The sequence below is a fragment of the Taudactylus pleione genome, unplaced genomic scaffold (genome assembly GCF_031769625.1).
Source record: "Taudactylus pleione unplaced genomic scaffold, aTauple2 ptg000431l, whole genome shotgun sequence".
In the NCBI taxonomy this organism is placed as follows: Eukaryota; Metazoa; Chordata; class Amphibia; order Anura; family Myobatrachidae; genus Taudactylus; species Taudactylus pleione.
Genome location: NW_028284833.1, coordinates 3010662 through 3036947, shown reverse-complemented (window position 1 = coordinate 3036947; position 26286 = coordinate 3010662). Strand labels below are relative to the sequence as shown.

The 26286-nt window shown below is 36.6% G+C and overlaps 1 protein-coding gene across 12 annotated transcripts in view; it reads right to left on the bottom strand.

The window, feature by feature from the left end:
• The window catches only part of LOC148506021 (protocadherin gamma-B5-like), a 519059-nt gene that overhangs the window by 159798 nt on the left and 332975 nt on the right, over positions 1-26286 (bottom strand). The window contains exon 1 of one of the 12 annotated variants that reach the window (XM_088447402.1): positions 23332-25872. The exons of 9 other annotated variants lie outside the window; for them this stretch is intronic. In XM_088447402.1, coding sequence (XP_088303528.1) covers positions 23332-25779 — 2448 coding nt within the window. In that variant the 5' untranslated portion in view covers positions 25780-25872. Of the gene's footprint in view, positions 1-2445; positions 5024-13071; positions 15540-23331; positions 25873-26286 lie in introns of those variants that run through there. 2 more of the 12 variants (XM_088447398.1, XM_088447401.1) reach the window with 2 other exon arrangements.

Genomic DNA, 26286 nt, shown 5'->3' with positions numbered 1-26286 from the left:
TATTGTGCATCAAAAAACGTTTGTGTACATAAATGAAATTCATTTATGTTTCATCTACACCTTATACACACAGCCTAAATGTTATTTTATACTATGTTTTTAATAATGGTGTGCTTTAAACAAAGTTTGTGTACATAAAACTATCGGAAATCAAAAGTTTCACTTTCGTAGTCATGCTAAAAATATTCCGTATTTCAGAATATTCTGTATTTTGGAATATTTGGATATGGGAGACTCAACCTGTAAAACTTTTTTTTTTAATAAAATTGTTTTGGATAAGTTTCAAATAGATCTTCTTGAGCTAATTCAATCATAAAAACAACAATTTATGAGCGTTTTTGGGGGAAAAAATCGTCAGTTAAGTGGTTAAATAAAGACAACAATAATGGGTGACTGATGGTGCGAGATATAAATTATAGTCTTCAATAGACTAAATTCAGGAATAATCCAGCAATGTGGAAACATGAAAAATATATATGAAAAACATATTTACACATACCAAACTTTGTTGAAAAATTCTGAAATAGTTCAAGTTCATAAATTTTACAATTTCTCAAGTCGTACCCTGTGTTAATTTAATAACAAAAATTGGTGGATCAAAAAATCCAATTGGACTATTCATATAAAAAATCTACTACCACAAAAAATCTACTACCACATAAAATTACATAACCTAGTACTTCAGAACATTTTAATTCATTTAAAAATAAATAAAAAATCATATTGATAATATGCATTACATAATATCACTAAGAGATCTATAATTAGTTATAATAAACTTTCTAATAATATTCTCCCACAGGGCTCCATTTTTCCCAAGGGGCTATAAATAATAATATATAAATATATATATAGACTAAATCCGATGACCATCAGACTATTACAGCCTTATAAACAAACAACATAGCAATAAAATATCACAATGGTTACAAGACCATAAAAAACACTAATGATCCATATATTAAATAGCTGTGGTCCATATAAAGAATTTACCCAGCATAGAGAAAGAAATATAATCAATGATTTACTTACAAAAAGACTCCTGGTATCATGATCTCAACAAAATGGCAAGTGCATGTACATGCTGTGCTTCCAATCTAAACTCCCTTATATTCCCCCCTGGGTGATGACATCACTTCCTGTAATTACTAGACCTTTTAGTCCTAAACTATGAACTAAGACATTTTGTCTCTACTTCCTATTGATGTTTCCCATAACTAAATCCAATTTATCGTTCTCAAGAGAATGATTATGACTTAAAAGGATCCCGTAATGTCAAAAAACCTACACCTACGGTTTTGGGACTGGGCTCCCATAATCCTTCACTCGTGTTCACCCAATGTTCTCTGCCTGTGGACGCGCTTGCATTCCAAACTGTAACTTATGAGACCGGAGCCGCCCACGTACCTTATGAATCTCCATTATGTCTTCACCGCCTCCATCACAATTAGTGGACACGCTTGCATTCCACACTATTACCTGTGGATACACTTGCGCTCCACACTGACATCCAGTCATCTGGAACATGCTATTTGTCCCGCAAACCTCTGTTACTGCCTGTGGATGGTGCCTGCATTCCACTAGATCCCTAGGTAACGTCTGAATTCTTCCGTTACCTAGGCAACCTATGTTCCCTAGTACTCTAACGTTCATCACTTTCAGGCACAACTACACATTTCTTCAGTATGTTCTACTGGAATTATGTGCTCCATGTGCCGAAAATCAATCCAATTATGTAATGTGTCTTTGATGAATTGCTTGCGATAGGTTCATATACCCACATATATTACATAAAACTTAAGGTCCTCAATTTAACATACCCCATGATCTAACTACGATTAATTAACCTATTATGGGGAAATAACTCTTTTTAGTGCTATATTTATTTATTTTTACGGTAATTATACCAAACTACCAATTAATGATGTGAAACTAGGTCTAAAAAGAAACTATATACAGTATATACACTAATATAGGTGTTGACAACTACAATTCCATAACACTATCTAATATTAGTGCAAATATGGGTGATCTTTCCTTCAATGGTGATTTTAATCACCTCTGTGTTCCCACCTTATTGTGTTACTCTAATAAATCACTAATTGATTACAATCTAAAGAAATAAAATGTAAAAGAATAAAGATAGATAGATAGATAGATAGATAGATAGATAGATAGATAGATAGATAGAATGATAGCTTTTTTATTTACATATAAAATAAGGAAAGGTTAGGAGTTTATCAATTCATTACCATGTGGCACGTGGACCATCTACTTTATTAATTGCATATCTAGTATTATTAGTGAAAAGTAATGACAGCAGTAGCAATATACTGTAGGTTTCCTGTTACATATCATTAACCTTCAAATATCACACATAACATAATTTGTATAAAAAATTAATCCTTTAAGGAAGAAGTATTCCAAATTTCCAATATAACTCACCTTGTCTGGGTCATTTGCGCAACTCATATCTGAGGGATTATCGGTGCCTTTAGCCATATCTTTAAATTGGGGAAAATCCAGAGACTTCATATAACTGAAATCCTGATGATCAGGGGCTGGGGGAAAGTTAGTTGGGTAACATTGTCCTTGGGTCCCTGGGGGAACCATCCTGACCTCCATGTACTTTAAGGTTCCATCAGTGTTCAGGTAAAGAGCCGGCTGATACTGATTTGTGTAGGGTTTGGATTGGGAACCACTAAGAAAGCAGCAGCTGCTGCTGTAATCATAACTGTCTCTCCTCAGACATCTCACCAATAATATAATGAATGTAACAAGTGACACTAAGCTGATAGCCACCAGGGAAATAATTAAATACAAAGTCATATCTGATGGGGGCTTGGAATTTGTGATAAAATGACCAGATTTGGGTGTTTCTACTGCAACCTCATCTGCTATAGTAATAAGTACAGTGACTGTCGCTGATAAAGGAGGATTCCCATGGTCACTAATAGAGATGAGAAGTTGTTGCTCTGTATTTTCTGTGTCCTGAAATCCTCGTACAGTTCTAACCTCTCCTGTATACTTAGACACATGAAATAACAAGGAATTGGCAGCGTCACTGAGACTAAAGACTAACCAGGCATTGTGACCAGAGTCCAGATCCACTGCAGAGAGTTTTGTCACCAAATAACCAGCAGATGTAGATTTTGGAATCCTCTCTTGAACAATGAGATCATCAGAGTGTTCTGGATACAGCAAGGTGGGGGAGTTGTCATTTGTATCCAAAATGAATATAAAGACAGGGACAGTGGAAAATAACTTTGGGGATCCAGAATCTTCTACCTTTATGGTGATTTGTAAAACCTGGATGTGCTCATAGTCAAAGGAACGCTGAGCATATATATTACCATTATTAGTATTAATGTAAACATAAGAAGATATAGAGGAACCGTCTATCTGGCTCTCAGCTATAGAGTAAACCAGATCAGAGTTATCACCCTCATCTAGATCTATAGCAGATACTGTACATAGGAAAGTACCCGGGTCACTGTTCTCCTTGATAAAAGCATTATAAGTAGCCTGTGTAAATGTTGGTGCATTATCATTAATATCGGAGACACTGAGAATAACAGTTGTCTTACTGTACAGAGGGGGAGACCCTAAATCAGAGGCTGTAAGCTCAATAGTGTATTGGGGGATTTTCTCTCTGTCCAGATTCCTATCTGTGACCAATGAGTAACGATTTTTATTTGGTGTGATTTTAAAAGGCAGATTAGGTGACATATCCAGCTGTATTTCTCCATTCTTTCCAGAATCCTTGTCTCTCACATTAACAAATCCGACAACAGTTCCTAGTGGAGCATTTTCTGGAATATCATTTGTCACTGTAGTAAATGTAATTTCTGGGGAATTGTCATTGATATCTTCTATTTCCACCTGCACTAAGCAGTTCCCTTGCAGATTAGGAATTCCTTTGTCTACTGCCTTAATAGATAATTCATAAAAATTCCTTTCTTCAAAATCCACAATACCATTACTATAAATCTCTCCACTGTCTTCATTTAAGGCAAATAATTTTCTGGCAGATTTAAATGTGTGATCACCAAAGAAATACTGAATTTCCCCATTTGCACCATCATCCAGATCTATTGCTCTTAAAGTTAATATAACAATATTTACAGGGAGATTTTCCTTTATACTGATTTTATAAACTGACTGATTAAAAACTGGTGCATTATCATTAATATCTAATACATGTATTGTTATGTGACAGGACCCTGATCTGGCCGGCTCTCCACCATCAGTAACTGTGAGAATGAGATTATGCTCTTGTTTTTCCTCCCTGTCTAACGTCTTCTCTAATATCAGCTGAGGAATGAGAGTTCCGTCTTTAAGAGACTTCACAGACAATGAAAAATAAGGATTTGTATTTAAGGTATAGTGACTGACACCATTATCACCAACATCTAAATCCTCTGCAATTTCTAAGTCAAACAATGCACCAGGACTTGTAAACACTTCTGTAATCTTAATAGTGCGATTATTAGATAAAAAAGTCGGAGAGTTATCATTTATATCCAGAATCTCTATTTCTAGACTGAAAAGATCTGAAGGATTTTCAGCAGCTGCCTCCAAATGCAGCAAACAGCTCAGACTAGAACCACACAGAGTCTCTCTATCAATCCTGTTATTCACAATCAAACCTCCATTTGCCTTATTTACAGCAAAATATTTGTGATCATTGTCAGATGTTATATGTAACCTGCGCTGAGAGAGATCTGCACGTTTTATACCCAGATCCTGAGCTACATTTCCTACCAATATCCCTGGCTCAGACTCCTCAGCAACAGAATAATGAAGCTGCCCAGAGACCCAGCCCCAGCTACAAAGGAGAAAGGAAAACACTACTTGCAATTTCCAACACTGAAAGGAGCCTCTGATGTCCATATCTTAAAAATTTTTCTTATTTGGTGTCATAAAGATCCTGTATCATCCAAAATGCATGTGGGTTATGTATTCAATCTTCCTTCCTCCGCAAAAATCAATCCATCCATAGAAATAAAACATCCACAGGGTTCTCATCAGAGCAGCAGCTCTTCTTTGTGTGAGAGGAAAGATGGGAGGGTGATTCACTGAGCCAGGGGGAGGAGAGTGTGAAGCTGACATAAGCAGTTCCACTGCTATAGCTGAAATAAATGATTGGATGACAAGTCTGCCCTCTTGTGGTCAATAGTGATATCTACATATCCAGCAAGGAAACAGCATAAATAATGTAGAAACAGAAAATAATGATACATGATAAAAAATAGAACAATTGATTAATGTATTAATATTTTTGTCTGCTCTAGTTTATACTCAGAATAGACATCTGTTTATTCCAAGCAAATTTAAACTACTTTAATTTTGTTTTTCATTTGTATCAGTATGAGTTTGTATCACACATATATTATTCTTTTATTGAAAAATTTTCAAATAGTATTTCAGAACTTTTCAGAACTAAACACTGTGTGCTCTTCTTCTTATATCTTTTAAAATGACATTCCTTCTGAATCCTGTTGTAAACCTTTGTATTTTTTAAAATTGAAATAATGTCCATCCATGCCCTTGTCTCTTCCAAGTTGTACATATTATTCTCCAAAATCTAATTAATATTTAAGTTTAAACCATGCACCATTTTTTAGCCCTTCTTTTTAACTTTTAATTGTTTTAAGTATCCTTCTGTAGGCAATGTACTAAACAACATTAGATAATATTAATGAGGTTGAGAATCAATTTAACAAAGTGATCAATGGTTTTGAGTTTGATTTTGCAATCTTATTAAACATCTGTTGATTTTCGAGTGATAACTTATAAAGAATTGAATACATTTTATATAACTGCATATTCACATTTAGGGAACGCAATTACTGTAGCTAAAATAGTCTGTTAGAATATGTACATTCATGTACATTTATTTTTAATAAATTACTTTTGATTATTTTTTATTTTATTTATTAACTAGTAAACATAAAAGAATAATATAAAAAAACATATAATTTTATTTATTTACACCTAATATTCAAATGTTGAATTCATGATATCAGTCACAGAAAGGGGTCTAATCCATGGCAAAATATGTGTCTCCATGGCAAATTTTACATTATTGGTTTATGCAGTATATTAAATTAAAAAAAAAAATTATAATGATTTACCTGTTTGAAGTTGAACATATGAAATACATTTCTTTACTATTTTAACATAATTAAATCTGTACAATTTTTTTCTACAACATCCCTAATTGTATCTAGAGAGGGGCAACCAATGTTGATGAAATTTAAAGATTTACTGAAAGATAATTATTTTTTAAATCTGTCCTGATTCACCAAATAAATAATGCTCAGTGGCAAATTAGGCAGCATCAGCAGTTGTTACAAATATATACTGTAACATTGACAAAAGATAATAGAGCCCATCTGTCTCTCAATCATTCAATATTGTACTAGGGACAATGTCTATAGAAGCCACCTGTCATAACTCCATGGTCTAGTATATTTACACTGTATTTGCTGTAAAACAAAGGGCCTAATTCAGACTTGGGAATAGAGTGAGATATCTCTCTCAACTGTGAACCTGAACAAACCATATTGCAATGCAAGGGGTGTAAATACATACATTTTTTTACTGTAGGGTAAATACTGGCTGCTTTTGCATGTAGCCCACAAATACTGCACAGCTTTATTATTACTCTACAATTTAGATGTCAGTTTGGAAACACTCCTCCCAAATCTAAATCTGCACATTTTAAATCTGCCCCACCTGCAGTGCAGCATGGTTTCACCAAGATGATCAGTTGAGAGAGATATCTCTCTCTATTCCCAAGTCTGAATAAAGCCCAAAGTCTTATACCCTACCTAGTTTGCTTTAGTGTCTCAATCTAATACAGTATTATATATTTGAAAATGTTTAATTCACTGTATAAATTTCCTTAAATAATCCAAAAGTTTTTCAGTTCTTGACATTAGTGATGTTAGACATATAAAAATACAAATTTCATTGCCATTTGTGAAATTTGAGGCCCTACTTGTGGAAAATTATTTTGGCAGATTCTTACATTTGAAATTCTAACAACATAAAAATCCATAACTCTTTAACAAACAATTTAGTTATAGTTGCTGTGTACCCAAATATTTCCATATTACAAAGAAGCATAATTAAAAAAAAAACATACTTTATGTATTGTAGCTGCTATTTCTGAATAATGTCACAAATGTATTAGTGGCTGAGGTACTGTAGAGTTGTTTGCAATTGTGCCCCAAACATCAGACACCATTTGCATTTATAAAAAAAAAGCCCAAACTGTGTCCCTTTGCAAAGTGGCAACTATAGTATCTTAAGATGTGTTTTGGATACACACATACACATGCACACGCACACACACGCACATGCGCACACACACATATATATAGGCCTACCGTATCATCCCTTTAATTTGGGACACGTAAATTACACAGGTTCTGTGGCTGATTAAAACCAGGTAAAATGGAAACTTGAAGTCAGTCACCCACAGAATCTGTGTAATTCATATGTGTCATGAATTAAATGGATGATATGGCAACACTATATAGATATATATTACATACACTTGTGTTACAGTCACAACAAGGATCTCAAATGTATATTTTATTCACTACAAAAAGACTTGATATTAGACATTGGTAAAATCACTAAAATTCCTCTAATACAGCAGAGCAACTTCCTGTCTCCTGTACAGAAAAAGTAAAACATGCACATAAGAGGATAATTTATGCATGGGCAAAGAAAATATCACCAATCAGTGCCATTAGAGTATTCACAGTCAGCCAATCTCAATCAAGTACTTGGAGCAGTCATCAACTTAATCAACCAATTTATACCTGCCCCAGACTCCCACAGATATTGCCACTTTCTCAGACACATATGCTACTTTGTGTCAACTCCATCTGCTCACAGTTCTTTAAACACACCCTTTTGTACTTGACCTAAGAAAAAAGTCCCTTACCATGCCTATCTAGGTGCAAGTATATGTAAGTTCCAGAATCATGCAAATCTGAATAAGCTCATGTTTCCATGTACTGTACAGTATAGATTCACATAATATAAAAATAAACATATGCATGTAAGCAAACATATGACTTTAAAAACAGTGCATTGGAGTTACGCTCACTCAAAGTGCAGTAAGTAGGTGGTCACAATTGTGAGTAATTAACATATTTTGCATACACATTGGTTGCTATTTATAAAACAATTCTGTCCTTAAAATACAATATAAGGAAACTTCTGCTTTTACATGTTTAAGTGCACAATTAATGCCCCTAACAAGTATATCCTTCTTTTTGGTTGCCAGCACATGCAACAGACAAGACACCTCATAGTTTTCTATGGCAGTGATATGTAATAAGATCCAAGCAGCGTAGCTTTTTGGATCTCACATGCGTGGGCTAATGCCATCTTCAGATAGCGTTAGACTGTTAACTTCAATTGGGTAGCTGTGCTAGAGAGAGATCTTGTGATCCCTTCCTGGTGGGCTGGAAGTGATCCCAAAGTTAATTGCTATATTTTTGCATTGTGCATGCACAGTTTGATAGTCACACATGCCTGGTCCATACTAAGACAATACACAATCATTTTATTTCTTACTGATTGTCATTATTGGTTCTTATTAGAGCCCATGTTCCAGTGACAGATTAATACATTCCATTTAAAAAAAGGTTCCATATTGCGGCAATATGCAGTGATAAAGGAGTCTATTTACTAAGCAATGTTAGGAGACAGAGTGAAAAATGATAAGGTGCCAGCCAATCAGCTCCCAACTGTCATCTCACAGGCTGTGTTTGAAAAATGACAGTTGGGAGCTGATTGGCTGGCACCTTATCACTTTACACTCTGTTTCCTAACACTGCTTAGTAAATAGACCCCTAAGATTTTTAATTTTAGGTGGCTGGGCACATTAATTAATCTGCCCCTTGAGCATAAAGTCACATATTACTTCCTTATCATTATAATGCATGGAAATTTACTGATAACAATATTATGTACTAAAAATGCCTCAATTCATTATGATATAATGGGATTCAATGCAGTAAACCAATCACAAACCTAATACCATATAAAAAACATAAGTATGCAATACTAAGTAAAACATTTCGAAAATCTACTTATATGCCTTATAACGTTCAAAAAAAGCAATACTGTACATTCAATTTTCCAATTTATTTTTCAAATACATAGCAGACAACTGAAATTCAAGTAAAAAAATATTTAAAAGTATAAAAAAAAAAATCATGGACAACATTAGATAATTCAGAGGTTTCAAAAAAAGTAGCTTTAGTTCCCACAAGAGTCTGCATATTTCCCTTTCAGAGAAGGATCACAACATATGGTAAGAACAGAGTGCCCGCGTAATGTGTTCCCATAGTCCACTGAGAAGAGGGCCAAAGAATTTAAATAAAGAGCATGTCTGCATTTAAATTTCTCCTTCTTCATCAACTCTGCATCTTATCTGACTCGGAGAGATTCCTTGCTAGTAGAGATGCTCAAACTGAGAAACTAAAGTATTCAATCACTCAGGATAGATGGACAAACTCCAAATTATTTGAGGATCACTTGTGATTTGGGGGCAGATTATAAACGGCTCAACCTAAATAAACAGGAAGGTGGACACAATTGTTGGCTGTAGTCGGCTGAAAACACATTTAACAAAAGGGTCAATTTAATGTTAAAATGTTGGGAAAGCTCCAAGAGTAATCATAATGAACTTCTCTCAAGCTCGCAAAAGTTTAACAATTCCCCAAAACCTTTGAATTCGATAAACTAACTTGAGAAACATTTTCAAAATGGTTTGAGATTCTAAACCCCTGTAATTTTTTACTAGATTTCTCTACTATGGATAGGCAAGCCATCCAAAGCCCTTCAAAATAGTTTTTATTTAAAAATCTATTAAAGTGCCATGTACAGAATGCATTATCTAGTAGAAGCTTCAACAAGAGCTGGGTTTCTGATATAAGCAATTAAGCATTTATTGACCGGAGCTTCCTGTTTGTTCCAACTGGTTTAAAGTGAACATTATATAAGCACATAACTGCCTCTTTAAAATATAATTTCTGTTACTCCACAGTTTTAAATGATTTGTCAATAACTATATATCACACATTTAAAATACTATTTCAATATGGAGGTAAAATGTTGAGTAGTTCCAATATTTGCTCCATATACAGTATGCCTTCGGATAGAGGTTTGTGCGGCCACTCCTTTGTGCCAAAAACAGAACATGGGAGTATATGTTCTAACATAAAGTGCATTTTGAAAGAGGGGTGGGGGAACTGGACTGCGCACCCTAATTTTAAATATAAGAGGTGCTACCATGCTGAGATTTGTAGTGGCATGCAGGGAAAAAAAGATGCAGATGTACACTATAAGCAAGAATAATACTAGTCAAAACAATTATGATAAACTCTACAACTAACATGAAGCATATGTATGGTTCTAAGCAGTGGCATAACTAGGGGAGGTCAAGCAGGGCATGTGCCCTGGGTGCCGTGGCATGCCCAGTAGAGGGAAGCACTGCTGGCCAGGGCATCGTAACCGCACCCCCTACCACCATTGTGCCCAGACTGAAGAAGAAGACCTGTCATGTAATGAGCAAGCAACTGTGCCTACTGGTGCTGACTGTAAGGGGAGCTGCATCAGAAGTGCACAGCCCCTCCCAGGCAGTCATTCCCAGTTGCCTGGGAGGGGTTGCGTGCTTCTGAGAGCTTCTGGGTAACAGAGTGCTTTCCTTCCCAGACACTCTCTCAGCTCATAGCAGCCAGGTATGTATTAGTTTTTTTGCAAGGGGGGCAGACTGCTGTGGGGGGAGGGGGGCAGGCTGCCACAGGGGGAGGGGATGGGGCAGACTGCTTTGGAGGGAGCATTTGTGTGAATTAGGTGTGTGTATCTGTCAGTGTGTGTCAGTGTATCTGTGTCAGGGTCTGTGTGTCAGTGTGTGTGTATCTGATCTGTGTCAGTGTGTGTGTGTATCTTTGTCAGTGTGTATATCTGTGTCAGTGTATCTGTGTGAGTGCCTGTGTCAGTGTGTATCTGTGTCAGTGTGTGTGTACCTGTGTCAGTGTATGTGTATCTTTGGCATTGTGCATGTGTATATGTGATGGTATGATGAGAGACAACACGGGGGGAGGTAATGGTGTGGCTGAAAGATGATGCAGGGGGGGAGGCGATGGTGTGCTGAAAGATGACACAGATGGGAGGTGATGGTGTGCTGAGAGAGAACGCAGGGGGAGGCAATGGTGTGGCTGAGAGATGATGTGGAAAGGCAATGGTGTGGCTGAGAGACAATGCAGGGAGGGAGGCAATGGTGTGCTGAGAGACAACGCAGGGAGGGAGGCAATGGTGTGCTAAGAGATGATGCAGGGGGGTAGGCAATGGTGTGGCTGAGAGACAACACAGGGGGGAGGCAATAGTGTGGCTGATAGATGAAGCAGGGGAGGCAATGGAGTGCTGAGAGACAATGCTGGGGGAGGTGATGGTGTGGCTAAGAGACGACACAGGTGGGGAGGCAATGGTGTGCTGAGAGACCATGTGGGGGGAGGCGATGGTGTGTCTGTGAGACAATGCAGGGGGGAGGTGATGGTATGTTGAGAAATGATACAGGGGGAGATTGTGTGGCTGAGAGAGATGCAGGGGGAAGGAAGTTACAAAGGGGGAATGAGTCTGGTTAAACCGCTGTTGTATGATGATGACCTTCTTAATATTCCTACACAAACAGGCATCTTCCGGATGATGTAACCTACATAAATAGTGAATACTGACTGAAGACGCCATCTTCCCAGGGAGGATACATTTCTTCAGAGGTTCCCCATTTTGAGAAACTACCGTATAGGTAAGGTGCATATAGAATGGAAAGGAATGTGCCCAGAGTGATGAGAAATGGGTGGCGTGTCATGTTGGCACACCCCATTTTCAGTGGCCATGCCACCTTCAGTATGTAACCAGGCCCCTTCGGCGTGCACATATAGTTTTTTATGTGTTTGTGTGTGTGTGTGTGGAGGCGGGGCGCCATTCTTCAACTTGTCCCAGGCTCCAAAGACCCTAGTTACGCCACTGTTTCTTACCACATGCTTTGCCAAAAATGTGTGCCCATATACCTACTCATGGTGAACCCCATCAGGTTGGTTCCTAACATCCCTAATACTGGCATATTATTATTTATCTAGCAGTGACCTATAAAAGTGCCCATTCTAATTTTGAAAACTTGTCTGACAACTGCTCAGCTGTACACAATGGACATAACTTTATACAACATTAAAATGTTTAACTCCACATAAAATTATGTTGCTAAAAAACTTAAAAGTGAAATTGTGGCATTAAATTAATGGTTAGCCCTCATGTCCCCTAATTCCTTTAAGTTATACTATTCAGAAATGTAGGTTAAACAACAAATCCAAATGAATGAATGGCATATTGAACAAACTTTTAAGTCTGTAATCACAATATGATAGTAGGCAGCACTTGATGATGAAGGTGGTAAGATTGATGAGATAAGCATTCATTCTCAGATTCAATATTCACAAAAAGTCATGCAGAAAGGGGATGTATTATATAGTGTGAGAGTGCAGAGAAAAAGGTTCATTTGCAGAACCTCAAATTATCCGCCCACCTTTAATTTTTTGCAATTTTCACATGACCCACAATGTTCAATAAATTGATCAGAGCTATGAATACTATACACAACTGCTTTATGCATCTACACAAGGCATTGTTTTGGACTAACAACTGTATTTACTTTTTGACAATCAATGACAAGAAAAGTAAAAAAAAAAAAAATAATCTCCCAGTTTTAAATGAAAGTATAACATACAGAAACATAATAATTGTTGTGTTATTTTTTTTTAAATTGTAAATAAAAAGTGAATCAATTAATTACTATACAGTACATGGGCTATTCATACTCTTATAAATGCTAATATAATATTATTACTAAATAGAATCATAGCAATAGTAATATAAATATCCTTTAATGTCATCAACCTTCTAATTGCAAACATGCCATATTTCATTTGCATAGATATGAATGAGAAAAGAAGTGAATCTACATTGTAATAAATAATTTACCTTGTCTAGGTCATTTGTGCAGCTCATATCTGTGGGATTATCGGTGCCTTTAGCCATATTGTTCAACTGAGGAAAATCCAGAGACTTCATACAACTGAAATCCTGCTGTTCGGGGGCTGGGGGAAAGTTAGTTGGGTAATATTGTCCTTGGGTCCCTGGGGGAACCATCCTGACCTCCATGTACTTTAAGGTTCCGTCTGTGTTCAGGTAAAGAGCCGGCTGATACTGATCTGTGTAGGGTTTGGATTGGGAACCACTAAGAAAGCAGCAGCTGCTGCTATAATCATAACTTTCTCTCCTCAGACATCTCACCAATAATATAATGAATGTAACAAGTGACACTAAGCTGATAGCCACCAGGGAAATAATTAAATACAAAGTCATATCTGATGGGGGTTTGGAATTAGTGATAAAATGACCAGATTTGGGTATTTCTACTACAACCTCATCTGCTATAGTAATAAGTACAGTGACTGTTGCTGATAAAGGAGGATTCCCATGGTCACTGATAGAGATGAGAAGTTGTTGCTCTGTATTTTCTGTGTCCTGAAATCCTCGTACAGTTCTGACCTCTCCTGTATACTTAGACACATGAAACAACAAGGAATTGGCAGCATCAATGAGACTAAAGACTAACCAGGCATTGTGACCCGAGTCCAGATCCACTGCAGAGAGTTTTGTCACTAAATAACCTGCAGATATAGATTTTGGAATCCTCTCTTGAACAATGAGATCGTCAGAGTGTTCTGGATACAGCAAGGTGGGGGAGTTGTCATTTGTATCCAAAATGAATATAAAGACAGGGACAGTGGAAAATAACTTTGGAGATCCAGAATCTTCTACCTTTATGGTGATTTGTAAAACCTGGATGTGCTCATAGTCAAAGGAACGCTGAGCATATATATTACCATTATTAGTATTAATGTAAACATAAGAAGATACAGAGGAACCATCTATCTGGCTCTCAGCTATAGAGTAAGCCAGATCGGAGTTATCACCCTCATCTAGATCTATAGCAGATACTGTACATAGTAAAGTACCTGGGTCACTGTTCTCCTTAATAAAAGCATTATAAGTAGACTGTGTAAATGACGGTGCATTATCATTAATATCTGAGACACTGAGAATAACAGTTGTCTTACTGTACAGAGGGGGAGACCCTAAATCAGAGGCCATTAGCACAATAGTGTACTGGGAGATTTTCTCTCTGTCCAGATTCCCATCTGTGACCAATGAGTAACGATTTTTATTTGGTGTGATTTTAAAAGGCAGATTAGGTGACATATCCAGCTGTATTTCTCCGTTCTTTCCAGAATCCTTGTCTCTCACATTAACAAATCCGACAACAGTTCCTAGTGGAGCATTTTCTGGAATGTAATTTGTCACTGTAGTAAATGTAATTTCTGGAGAATTGTCATTTATATCTTCTATTTCCACCTGCACTAAGCAGTTCCCTGCCAGTTTGGGAATTCCCTTGTCTACTGCATTAATAGACAATTCATAAAAATTAAATTCTTCAAAATCCACAATCCCATTACTATAAATCTCTCCACTCTCTTTGCTCAAAGCAAATAATTTTCTGGCAGATTTATATGTGTGGTCACCAAAAAAATATTGAATTTCCCCATTTGCACCATCATCCAGATCTGTCGCATTTAATGTTAACAGAACAGTTTTCACTGGGATATTTTCTTTTACCCTGATTTTATAAACTGATTGATTAAACACTGGTGTATTATCATTAATATCTAATACATGTATTGTTATGTGACAGGACCCTGATCTGGCCGGCTCCCCACCATCAGTAGCTGTGAGAATAAGATTATGCTCTTGTTTTTCCTCCCTGTCTAATGTCTTCTCTAATATCAGCTGAGGAATGAGAGTCCCATCCTTACGAGACTTCACAGACAATGAAAAATAAGGATTTGTAGTTAATGTATACTGACTGACACCATTATCACCAACATCTAAATCCTCTGCAATCTCTAAGGCAAACAATGCACCAGGACCTGTAAACACTTCTGTAATTTCAATAGTGTGATTATTAGATAAGAAAGTCGGGGAGTTATCATTTATATCCAGAATCTCTATTTCTAGACTAAAAAGCTCCAAAGGATTTTCAGCAGCTGCCTCCAAATGCAGCAAACAGCTGAGACTAGAACCACACAGGGTCTCTCTATCAATCCTGCTATTCACAATCAAACCTCCATTTGCCTTATTTACAGCAAAATATTTGTGATCATTGTCAGATGTTAAATGTAACCTGCGCTGAGAGAGATCTGCACGTTTTATACCCAGATCCTGAGCTACATTTCCTACCAATGTCCCTGGCTCAGACTCCTCAGCAATAGAATAATGAAGCTGCCCAGAGACCCAACCCCAGCTACAAAGGATAAAGGAAAACACTACTTGCCATTTCCAACACTGAAAGGAGCCTCTGATGTCCATATCTTGAACTATTTTCTTGATATTTGCTGTCATATAGATACTGCATATTCCAAAATGTATGTAGGTTATGTATTCAGATTTCCATCCCCCCAAAAATCAATCCATCCATAGAAATAAAATATCCACAGAGCTCTCATCAGAGCAGCAGCTCTTCTTTGTGTGAGAGAAAAGATGGGAGGGTGATTCACTGAGCCAGGGGGAGGAGAGTGTGGTGCTTATATGAGCAGATCCAAGCTACAGTATACTGTAGCTGAAATAATGTTTGGACAAGTCTGCCCTCTCCTGGTCAAAAGTGATAACAACATATCCAACTAGTAAACATACTATAGCACAGACAAATATAGGAACATAAAAAATATTTAGATTAGATTAAAGAAATGAATTGTTCAAATAATGAATAGTTTTTTCTGCTCTGGTTTAGTGTTAAAATAGATATGTTTATCCCAAGAAGGTAAGACTACTTTAATTAGTTTTTTGCCTTTGTACAGTATAACTGAAAGTTTGTACCATACATACATTATTCTTTCATTGAAATATTTTGTAGTATTATTGTAGAACTTTTGACCAAGTGAACACTGTGTCCTCTTTTCTCATTTCTAGAGTTTTATTTCTTTTAATTTACACTCCTGAATCCTAAATCGTTGTATACTTGTCATTCCATGCTCTTGTCTCTTCCAAGTTCTAAACATTATGCTACAAAAAATATTTTATCAAATATTTAACTTCAGACCCTGCACCATTTGTAGCCCTTCTTTGGACCAAACCTTTATGTACTTAACAAATTTAGATAATATCAATGAGGTTGAGAGTCATTGTAACAAAGTAATAATGGTTTTGAGTTTACTTTTGATTTCTGTGCAATCACTTATAAAGGAATTTAATACATTTTATATGACTGCATATACACATATAAGGAAAACAATTGCTGCAATTGAAATAGACTGTATTTGCATATATACATTTATTTTAAATTTTTTACTTTTGATCGATTTTTATTTTATTTATTAAGTGGTGGAAAATTAAAGTGTAAAGTTTAAAAAGACGTTTAATTTATTTATTTGCACTTAGATTGCAAAAATTAAATTCATGATTTCAGACACAGAATGGGTTTTAGTACCTTTTCTGCCTGCCAAATTTTACATTATTTATTTGCATTTTGTATAAATCACAGGAATACAATTTTTTAACTGTACATAAAAAATACACTTTAATTGCTATTTTTAATATATAATTATTAATGTTTTTTATTGGATCTATTTGGGGGATTCAATTTTACATTTTTAAATGACATTAGAGCTCCTACCACTCTCAATCTTTCCATATTATACAAAGGGGAAATGTCTGTAGAAGTCCTCTGTGATTCATAACTCCATAACCAAGTCTATTTGACACCACAGTAAATTATTATTAAGCACATCTTACTATAGCTCTAGTTTGCCCCAGTGTATCTTATACAGTATCATAGAGTTGTATATTTGTATTAACTGTATGACTTGCCTGAAACAAAAAAACAGTTTTTCTGTACTTGTCATTAGTGGTATTAGAAATAGAAAAATAAAAATCTCATCAACATACAGTATTTGAAATTTATAGTGAATTTGTAGAAAAATTATTTTTGTAAGATTCTTACATTTCTAAATGTATAAACATAAGCATGCATAACCCTCTAGCAAACAATTGAGTTATAGGTGCTATGTACCAAAATATTGTCAGATTGCAAAGATGCATAATGCAGGGAGAATCATTCTATAACTACTGTAACTACTATTTCTGAATAATATCATAGCTGTAACTGTGGCTGAGTGGTAGATCTGTTTGCAGTTGTGCGCCAAACCACAGACACCATTTGCACTTATTAAAAAAGCCAAAACTGTGTCCATTTGCAAAGTGGCAACTACACATGTACAAGTTATATTTCACATACATATACGTCACAGTTACAACAGGGGTCTTAAATGTATATTTAATTAACAACAAACAAACTTGATATTAGGCATCAATAAAATCACTAAAACCACTCTAATACAGCAGAACTTCTTGTCTCCTGTAACGATATATTTTGCTTAAACACAAACATAAGAGCATAATATATGCATGAGCAAAGAAGACACCATCAATCAGTGCCAGTAGAGCATTCACAAGCTAGTGCTGGGAATGGTCATCGTCATCATCAACTAATTTGCAAATGCCCCAGACACCAACAGACATTACCCCTTTTTTAGGCACATCTGTCCCCATCTGTTCACAGTTGCTAAAACACACCCTTTTTTGTACTTGACCTACGATAGAAAGCCCCGAACCTGCCTGTCTAGGTGCAAGTATACGTAAGTGCCAGATTCATGCAAATCTGCCTAAGCACATGTTCTGACATGTTCAAGTTCTAAAATGTTAAAACATACATAGACATGTAAGCAAAGTACGTTGATAGTTATGCAGTACTTACATATGATTTCATACCAGTGCATTGGAGTTGTGCTCATTCATAAGGGGGTATCAAACTAGATGCAATAATCCACCTTCTCCCATCAACCCACAGTCATGTGTTACAAGTTTCATGAGATAACTTTCTCCCTATTCTTTTACATGGTTTTTGAGAAAACTTCGTAATTTTTCTCCAGAGAATTTTTTTTCTGATTTTCATTTTCTCGAGAAAAGAAATCTCCATAGTAAAACATTAGCTTTTCATGGAAACCCTATCCAATTACAAGTGAGTAAGAATTTTTTGGGGGGTTTGGTTTGGTTTTATTGGTGGTTTCTTATCACCAGGATGCAGTGAATATCCCGACCATGGGGATTCCAATGGTCAGAATGCCGATGCCAGATTCCCAATGCTTGACAGAATACCAGTGCTGGAATCATGACCACTGGGATCCCGATGGTAAGTATTAGGGTTGGGGGGAGGGTTAGGGGTTTAGGGTTAGGCACTTGGGAGAGGGTTGGGTTGAGGCTTTGGAGGGGTAGGTTAGGTTTAGGCTGTGGGGAGGGAGGGAGGGTTAGGTTTAGGTACTAGGGGGAGGTTAGGTTTAGGCGGTGGGCAGGGAGGGTTAGGGGTAGGGAGAGGAGGAGGGTTAGGATACCGACCAACAGGTGTTGGTATCCTAACCCTGTTGGGATGCCAGCATCAGGATTCTGACTGCCAGGATCTGGATCACTGGCATCCCATATGTATTCCCTTTTCACCACCTCTGAGCAGGTGGTAAGTTGTGCAAAACCTTTAATTTTGGCTAAAAATGTTGGTACTTGGTCCAGAACCTCTCGGACACCATCCTTAATACCTATTTAGGAAAAAAATATATTTTTGAATGAGCTTAGTTTGGTCAATAATGACATGTAATTTTGGGGAACAAAAAGTGCAAAGTGAAGGAAAGTGGGTTAATTGATGTGGGACAGGTATATGGGGGTGCTGTATGAATAGGACAGGTATAGGGGGGTGCTGTATGAATGGGACAGATATATGGCAGTACTATATGAATGGGACAGGTTCATGGGGGGGCTGTATGAGTGGGATATGTGTACTTAAGATTGCAGGTGAATATTGAAGGTTTTTTTAAAAGTGGCTTAAAATTACACAAATATATACTTATATCCATTTTTATGCACCCCCACTTTAAATAGAACATTTATTTTGCAAGAAAAGACTTCTATAGTATCCGAGAGTTATACATACAGCCAAAATACTAAAGTGGAATAAACGCTTTCAGGAAAAATTCTGCAATGTTGTAAACTGTGTAGGCAAGCTGCAGAAACATTCTGGTCAAAATGGTGCAACGATAATGTCCCAGTAGCCCTTAAATAGTGTAATTGTGGGACAGCAATAAGTTCCTTCTTTACGGAAGCTTGCTTGCAATTGGATACCATGAAAACTTTGAAACCAAAAGTAGCAGATTTCTTGGAAAATAGCCACAAAAATTTAATTAGTGAGAGAATAGCAAAAATATTGCATCTAATTGAATACCCCCCTAAGTGCAATAGGTAGGTGGTCACAATTGTGAGTAATTAACATATACTGCTCACACTGTTTAAGAAACAATTATGTCCTTAAAATATAAGCAAACTACTGTTTTCTCATGGTTAAGAGCAGAATGAAGTATCCCTAATATGTAATCAGATAGAAAGCAGAAGATATTGGAGGTATCACTTGCTTTCTGGTCACCAGCCAACACAGAAGCTGTCCCTATAGCTCTCTATGGGGGCTGTATGTAATAAGATCAAAGATCTTCATATGGTGTTAGACCATTAACTTCAATGGGGTAGCCCAGCCGAACAGAGATCTTGATATCCCTGAACAGTAGACTTGAAGAGATCCCAATGCTAATCACAAGATTTTCACAATGTACATACACAGCTGGATAGCCAGGCATGCATAGTGTCCTGGCATGGTCCATACTAAGAAGATACACAGTCACTTTACTTCTTACTGATCACCATGATGGGTTCTTATCAGAGCCAAAGTCCCAGTGACTTACATTCCCCTAAAAAAAGATTCCTTATTGCAGTACTGTGCAGTGATAAGGGTTCTTTATTTTGGGGGGTCTGGGCAAATGTTTTTAAAATAAATCAGCCCATTGAGCATAAAATTAGTCACACATTCTTTCCTTATCATTAAAAATCATTGAAATTTCTGGATACCATATTTATGTACTAATTATGCCTCAATTCATTATGATACAATGAGATTCAATATAGTGAAAACTAATTGCACAACTAATAACTTATAAAAACGCAAGTATGCAATAACAAGTAAAAATTTCCCAAGTTTACTGACAACTTATTGTATGTACAAAATGACAAGGTAACCTACTTATGTGACTCAAGATTTGCAAAAACATAATTATACAATACCTTAAATATTCCAATTTAAATGTATGTTTATGGTTCAGATATATATCAGATCTGAATATTGAAGTAAAAATATATTTAAAAATATAAAAACAAACCAAATCATGGACAATATTAGATAACTAAGAGGCTTCAAATATTCTCTTGTGTCCACAAAGGTCTTTATATTATCTTTTAGAGATGAATCGAATCATATGACAAGATCAGAGTGCCCGCATAATATGTTCCCACAGCCCAAGCAGTATGATAAGCAATAGCTGCCTAGTGAAACCAGTGTGAAGCTATCAACGTGGAGTAACATTAGGATTATGCACTGGGCACAGGATAACAGAATCACTGAGAAGAGGATGAAATAATTTAAATAACGACCATGTCTGCATTTACATATCTCCTTCATCAACTCTGCATCTTTTCTGACTCAGAGAGATCCCTCACTAGTAGAGATGCTCAAACTGAGAAACTAATGTATTCAATCAAACTGGATAGATGGACAACTCCAACTTCTTCTTGGATCACTTGTGATTTAGTGGCAGATTGTCCATGGCTCAACCTAAATAAACAGACAGGTGAACACAATTGTTGGCTGTAGTTGGCTGTGAACACATTTGTCAAATGTGCTAATTGAATGTTCGAATGTTGAGAGAGCTCCCTGAGTATTGAATGTAATCATAATGAACTTCTCTCAAACTTACAAAAGTTCAACAATTCCCCACAACTTTTTGAATTTGATGAACTTCATAAACGTTTTAAAAATGGTTTGAGAATGTCTAAACCTCTGTATTTTTTGCTAGTTTTCCCTACAGTACCAGTGGCAAGCCATCCATAGCCCTTCAAAATAGTATTTACATAAAAATCTATTAAAGTACTATGGACAGAATTAATAATCTAATAGCTATCATCTAGAGTTGGGTTTCTGCTATATGCAATTAAGCAGTTGGTGACCAGGACTGCCTGTTAATTCCAACTGTTTTAAAATAAGCATTAAATAAGCAAGTAACTGGCTATTTAAAATAGAATTTCTGTTAAATTATATTTTTTTCCACAGTTTTAAACAATTTGTCAATAACTATTTGTCACACAATACACATATTAAAATTACTATTTCATAACGATATAAATAAATAGTAAGTAATAAATTGAATACATACGTATAAAATATTCAGATATAGAGTAAATATCTTACATTATAAAAACAATAGGAATTGTAGACAAATGATACAACATACACCAGGGACTATTAAAGTCATATAAATCAGTTTATGGCTTAATATTTGAACTTTAAATAAAATAAATTTAAGGTGTATATGTATCAAAGCAAATATGGAGGTAAAACATTGAGTAGTTTCAATATATACTCCATATTTGCCTTCGGTCAGAGTTTTGTATGGCCAATTATTTGTGACAAAATCAGAACAATGGTGGTCTATGTTCTAACATAAAGTGCATGGTGAACAATCTGTTCATTACGAAAGCTTAACTGAGGTGGGAGACTGGATTTCACACTATATATAAGAGGTACTACCATTCTGAGACTTTGAGTGCCATGCAGGAAAATACGAAACTGCAGGTGTACACTCTCAGCACTAATAATACTAATAGTCAAAATAATTATGATAAACTCTACAACTAACATGGAGTATAAATGTGGTTCTTAGCCCATGTTTGGCCAAAAATGTATGTGGATCTACCTATTCACGTTGAATGCAATCAGGTGGGTCCCTAACATCCCTAATACTGGCATATTATATCGATTTATCTAGGACTAACCTATAATAGTTCCCATTCTAATTTTGAAAGCTAGTCTGATTAATAGGGAGACAACTGTTCAGCTGCACCCAATGGGACTACTTTTGTACATCTTTGGTTTCACATTAAATTATATTGATAAAAAATGTAAAAAGTTAAACTATGGCATTAAATTAATGGTTAGCCCTCATGTCCCCTAATTTCTTTAAGTTATATAATTCATAAATGTGGGTTAAGCAACAAATTCAAATTAATGAATGGCATATTGAACTTACTGGGACCTTTAATTCAGTAATTCCAATATGATAGTAGGCAGCACTTGATGATGGTGGTATGATTGCAGAGATAAGCCTATGGGCCTGATTCAGACCCACTCGCGAGCGGCTGTCCGCTCGCAAGTGGGTCGATGGTGTGCACTGAGCATGCGCACGATGGAGGGAGCTCTGTCGTGCGCATGCGCCAGACGCGACGAGCGAAGGAAAGTCCTTCGCTCGTTGTGTCTGATCAAAGGGGGCGTGCTGTCGATGTTGATTGACAGCACGCCCCCTTTGATAGGCGTGCCGGGGGCGTGCCTCCCTGACGGGGGCGTTCCCACAGGAACGACCATCGCGGCCATCAAAATGCACGCTCGTATAGCCTGTGGGTGGTGACCCACAGCTATACGAGCATCCAGAAGGACGCTCCATTTTCATGGAGGCCGGCCCTCATTCAGAGCGTGCGCTCTGCTCAGAGCGTACGGCTCTGAATGAGGGCCTATGTTCTCTGATTCAATATAAAAAAGTAATGCAGAAAGGGATGTATTATAAAGTATGAGAGTGCAGAGAAAAAAGTTCATTTGCAGAACCACAAAGTATTCGCTCACCTGTAATTTTACAGTTTTCACATGAGCCACAATGCTCAAAAATTGATCAGCCCTAGGAAAACTATGCACACCTGCTTTTTGCAGTTGCACAAGGCATTGTTTTGGGGCGAACAACTATATTTACTTTTTGACATAAAAAAATACAAAATACATATAGTGTTATATTTTTTAAATATTGTAAATAAAAAGTTTATCAATTTATTACTATACAGTACATTTATACATTATCAAAGGCAAATAACTAATTATTACTAAAAAGAATTACAGCAATAGTAATATGAATCTCCTGTTATATAATTTTGCATCTAATTACAAATTTGCTTAGAAAAAAAAGAGAAAAGATGCTATATTTTAACATAACTCACCTTGTCTGGGTCATTTGTGCAGCTCATATCTGAGGGATTATTGGTGCCTTTAGCCATATCTCTAGATTGGGGAAAATCCAGAGACTTCATATAACTGAAATCCTGCTGTTCGGGGACTGGGGGAAAGTTAGTCTGGTAATATTGTCCTTGGGTCCCTGGGGGAACCATCCTGACCTCCATGTACTTTAAGGTTCCATCTGTGTTCAGGTAAAGAGCCGGCTGATACTGATCTGTGTAGGATTTGGATTGGGAACCACTAAGAAAGCAGCAGCTGCTGCTATAATCATAACTTTCTCTCCTCAGACATCTCACCAATAATATAATGAATGTAACAAGTGACACTAAGCTGATAGCCACCAGGGAAATAATTAAATACAAAGTCATATCTGATGGGGTTTTGGAGTTCGTGATAAAATGACCAGATTTGGGTGTTTCTACTACAACCTCATCTGCTATAGTAATAAGTACAGTGACTGTCGCTGATAAAGGAGTATTCCCATGGTCACTGATAGAGATGAGAAGTTGTTGCTCTGTATTTTCTGTGTCCTGAAATCCTCGTACAGTTCTGACCTCTCCTGTATACTTAGACACATGAAACAACAAGGAATTGGCAGCATCAATGAGACTAAAGACTAACCAGGCATTGTGACCAGAATCCAGATCCACTGCAGAGAGTTTTGTCACCAAATAACCAGCAGATGTAGATTTTGGAATCCTCTCTTGAACAATGAGATCGTCAGAGTGTTCTGGATACAGCAAGGTGGGGGAGTTGTCATTTGTATCCAAAATGAATATAAAAACAGGAACAGTGGTAAATAAATTTGGGGATCCAGAATCTTCTACCTTTATGGTGATTTGTAAAACCTGGATGTGTTCATAGTCAAAGGAACGTTGAGCATATATATTACCATTATTAGTATTAATGTAAACATAAGAAGATAAAGAGGAACCATCTATCTGGCTGTCAGCTATAGAATAAACCAGATCAGAGTTATCACCCTCATCTAGATCTATAGCAGATACTGTACATAGGAAAGTACCCGGGTCACTGTTCTCATTAATAAAAGCATTATAAGTAGACTGTGTAAATGTTGGTGCATTATCATTAATATCTGAGACACTGAAAATAACAGCTGTCTTACTGTACAGAGGGGGAGACCCTAAATCAGAGGCCGTCAGCTCAATAGTGTATTGGGAGATTTTCTCTCTATCCAGATTCCCATCTGTGACCAATGCGTAACGATTTTTATTAGGTCTGATTTTAAAAGGCAGATTAGGTGACATATCCAGCTGTATTTCTCCGTTCTTTCCAGAATCCTTATCTCTTACATTAACAAATCCGACAACAGTTCCTAGTGGAGCATTTTCTGGAATGTCATTTGTCACTGTAGTAAATGTAATTTCTGGAGAATTGTCATTTACATCTTCTATTTCCACCTGCACTAAGCAGTTCCCTTCCAGTTTGGGAATTCCTTTGTCTACTGCCTTAATAGATAATTCATAAAAAGTTAAATCTTCAAAATCCACAATCCCATTACTATAAATCTCTCCACTGTCTTCATTCAAAGCAAATAATTTTCTGGCAGATTTATATGTGTGGTCACCAAAATAAAACTGAATTTCCCCATTTGCACCATCATCCAGATCTGTCGCATTTAATGTTAACAGAACAGTTTTTAAAGGGAGATTTTCTTTTACCCTGATTTTATAAACTGATTGATTAAAAATTGGTCGGTTATCATTAATATCTAATACATGTATTGTTATGTGACAGGACCCTGATCTGGCCGGATCCCCACCATCAGTAGCTGTGAGAATGAGATTATGCTCTTGTTTTTCTTCCCTGTCTAATGTCTTCTCTAATATCAGCTGAGGAATGAGAGTTCCGTCCTTACGATTCTTCACAGACAAAGAAAAATAAGGATTTGTATTTAATGTGTAATGACTAACACCATTATCACCAACATCTAAATCTTCTGCAATCTCTAAATCAAAGGAATTACCAGGATCTGCTAATAATTCTGTAATCTCAATAGAGCGATCATTAGATAAGAAAGTCGGGGAGTTATCATTTATATCTAGAATCTCTATTTCTAGACTGCACACCTCTAAAGGATTTTCAGCAGCTGCCTCCAAATGCAGTAAACAGCTGAGACTAGAACCACACAGAGTCTCTCTATCAATCCTGCTATTCACAATCAGACCTCCATTTGCCTTATTTACAGCAAAATATTTGTGATCATTGTCAGATGTTAAATGTAACCTGCGCTGAGAGAGATCTGCACGTTTTATACCCAGATCCTGAGCTACATTTCCTACCAATGTCCCTGGCTCAGACTCCTCAGCAACAGAATAATGAAGCTGCCCAGAGACCCAGCCCCAGCTACAGAGGAGAAAGGAAAACACTACTTGCCATTTCCAACACTGAAAGGAGCCTCTGATGTCCATTTCTTAAATTATTTTCTTGATATTTGGGGTCATATAGATCCTGTATAATCCAACATGCATGTAAGTTATGTATTCAGTCCTCCATCTTCCCAAAAAATGAATCCATCCATAGAAATAAAACATCCACAGGGCTCTCATCGGAGCAGCAGCTCTTCTTTGTGTGAGAGAAAAGATGGGAGGATGATTCACTGAGCCAGGGGGAGGAGAGTGTGGAGCTTATATGAGCAGATGCTCTGCTGTAGCTGAAATAATTGACTGGATGACAAGTCTGCCCTCTTCTGCTCAATAGTGCTAACTACATATCCAGCAAGTAAGCACACCATTAATAAAGTCAGAAATGTGGAATATGTAGTGAATAAACTTGATCTATTTATCAAAAATGTATTCTGTGAAGAGAAAAGTCAAAGCTTAAATTCCTTTTCTTTTAGTTATTTTTAACAACTATTGACATGCAGTTTGTTTTGAGTTTCCACTATTATTTCATTTAAATGTTGCTTTCTAATATTA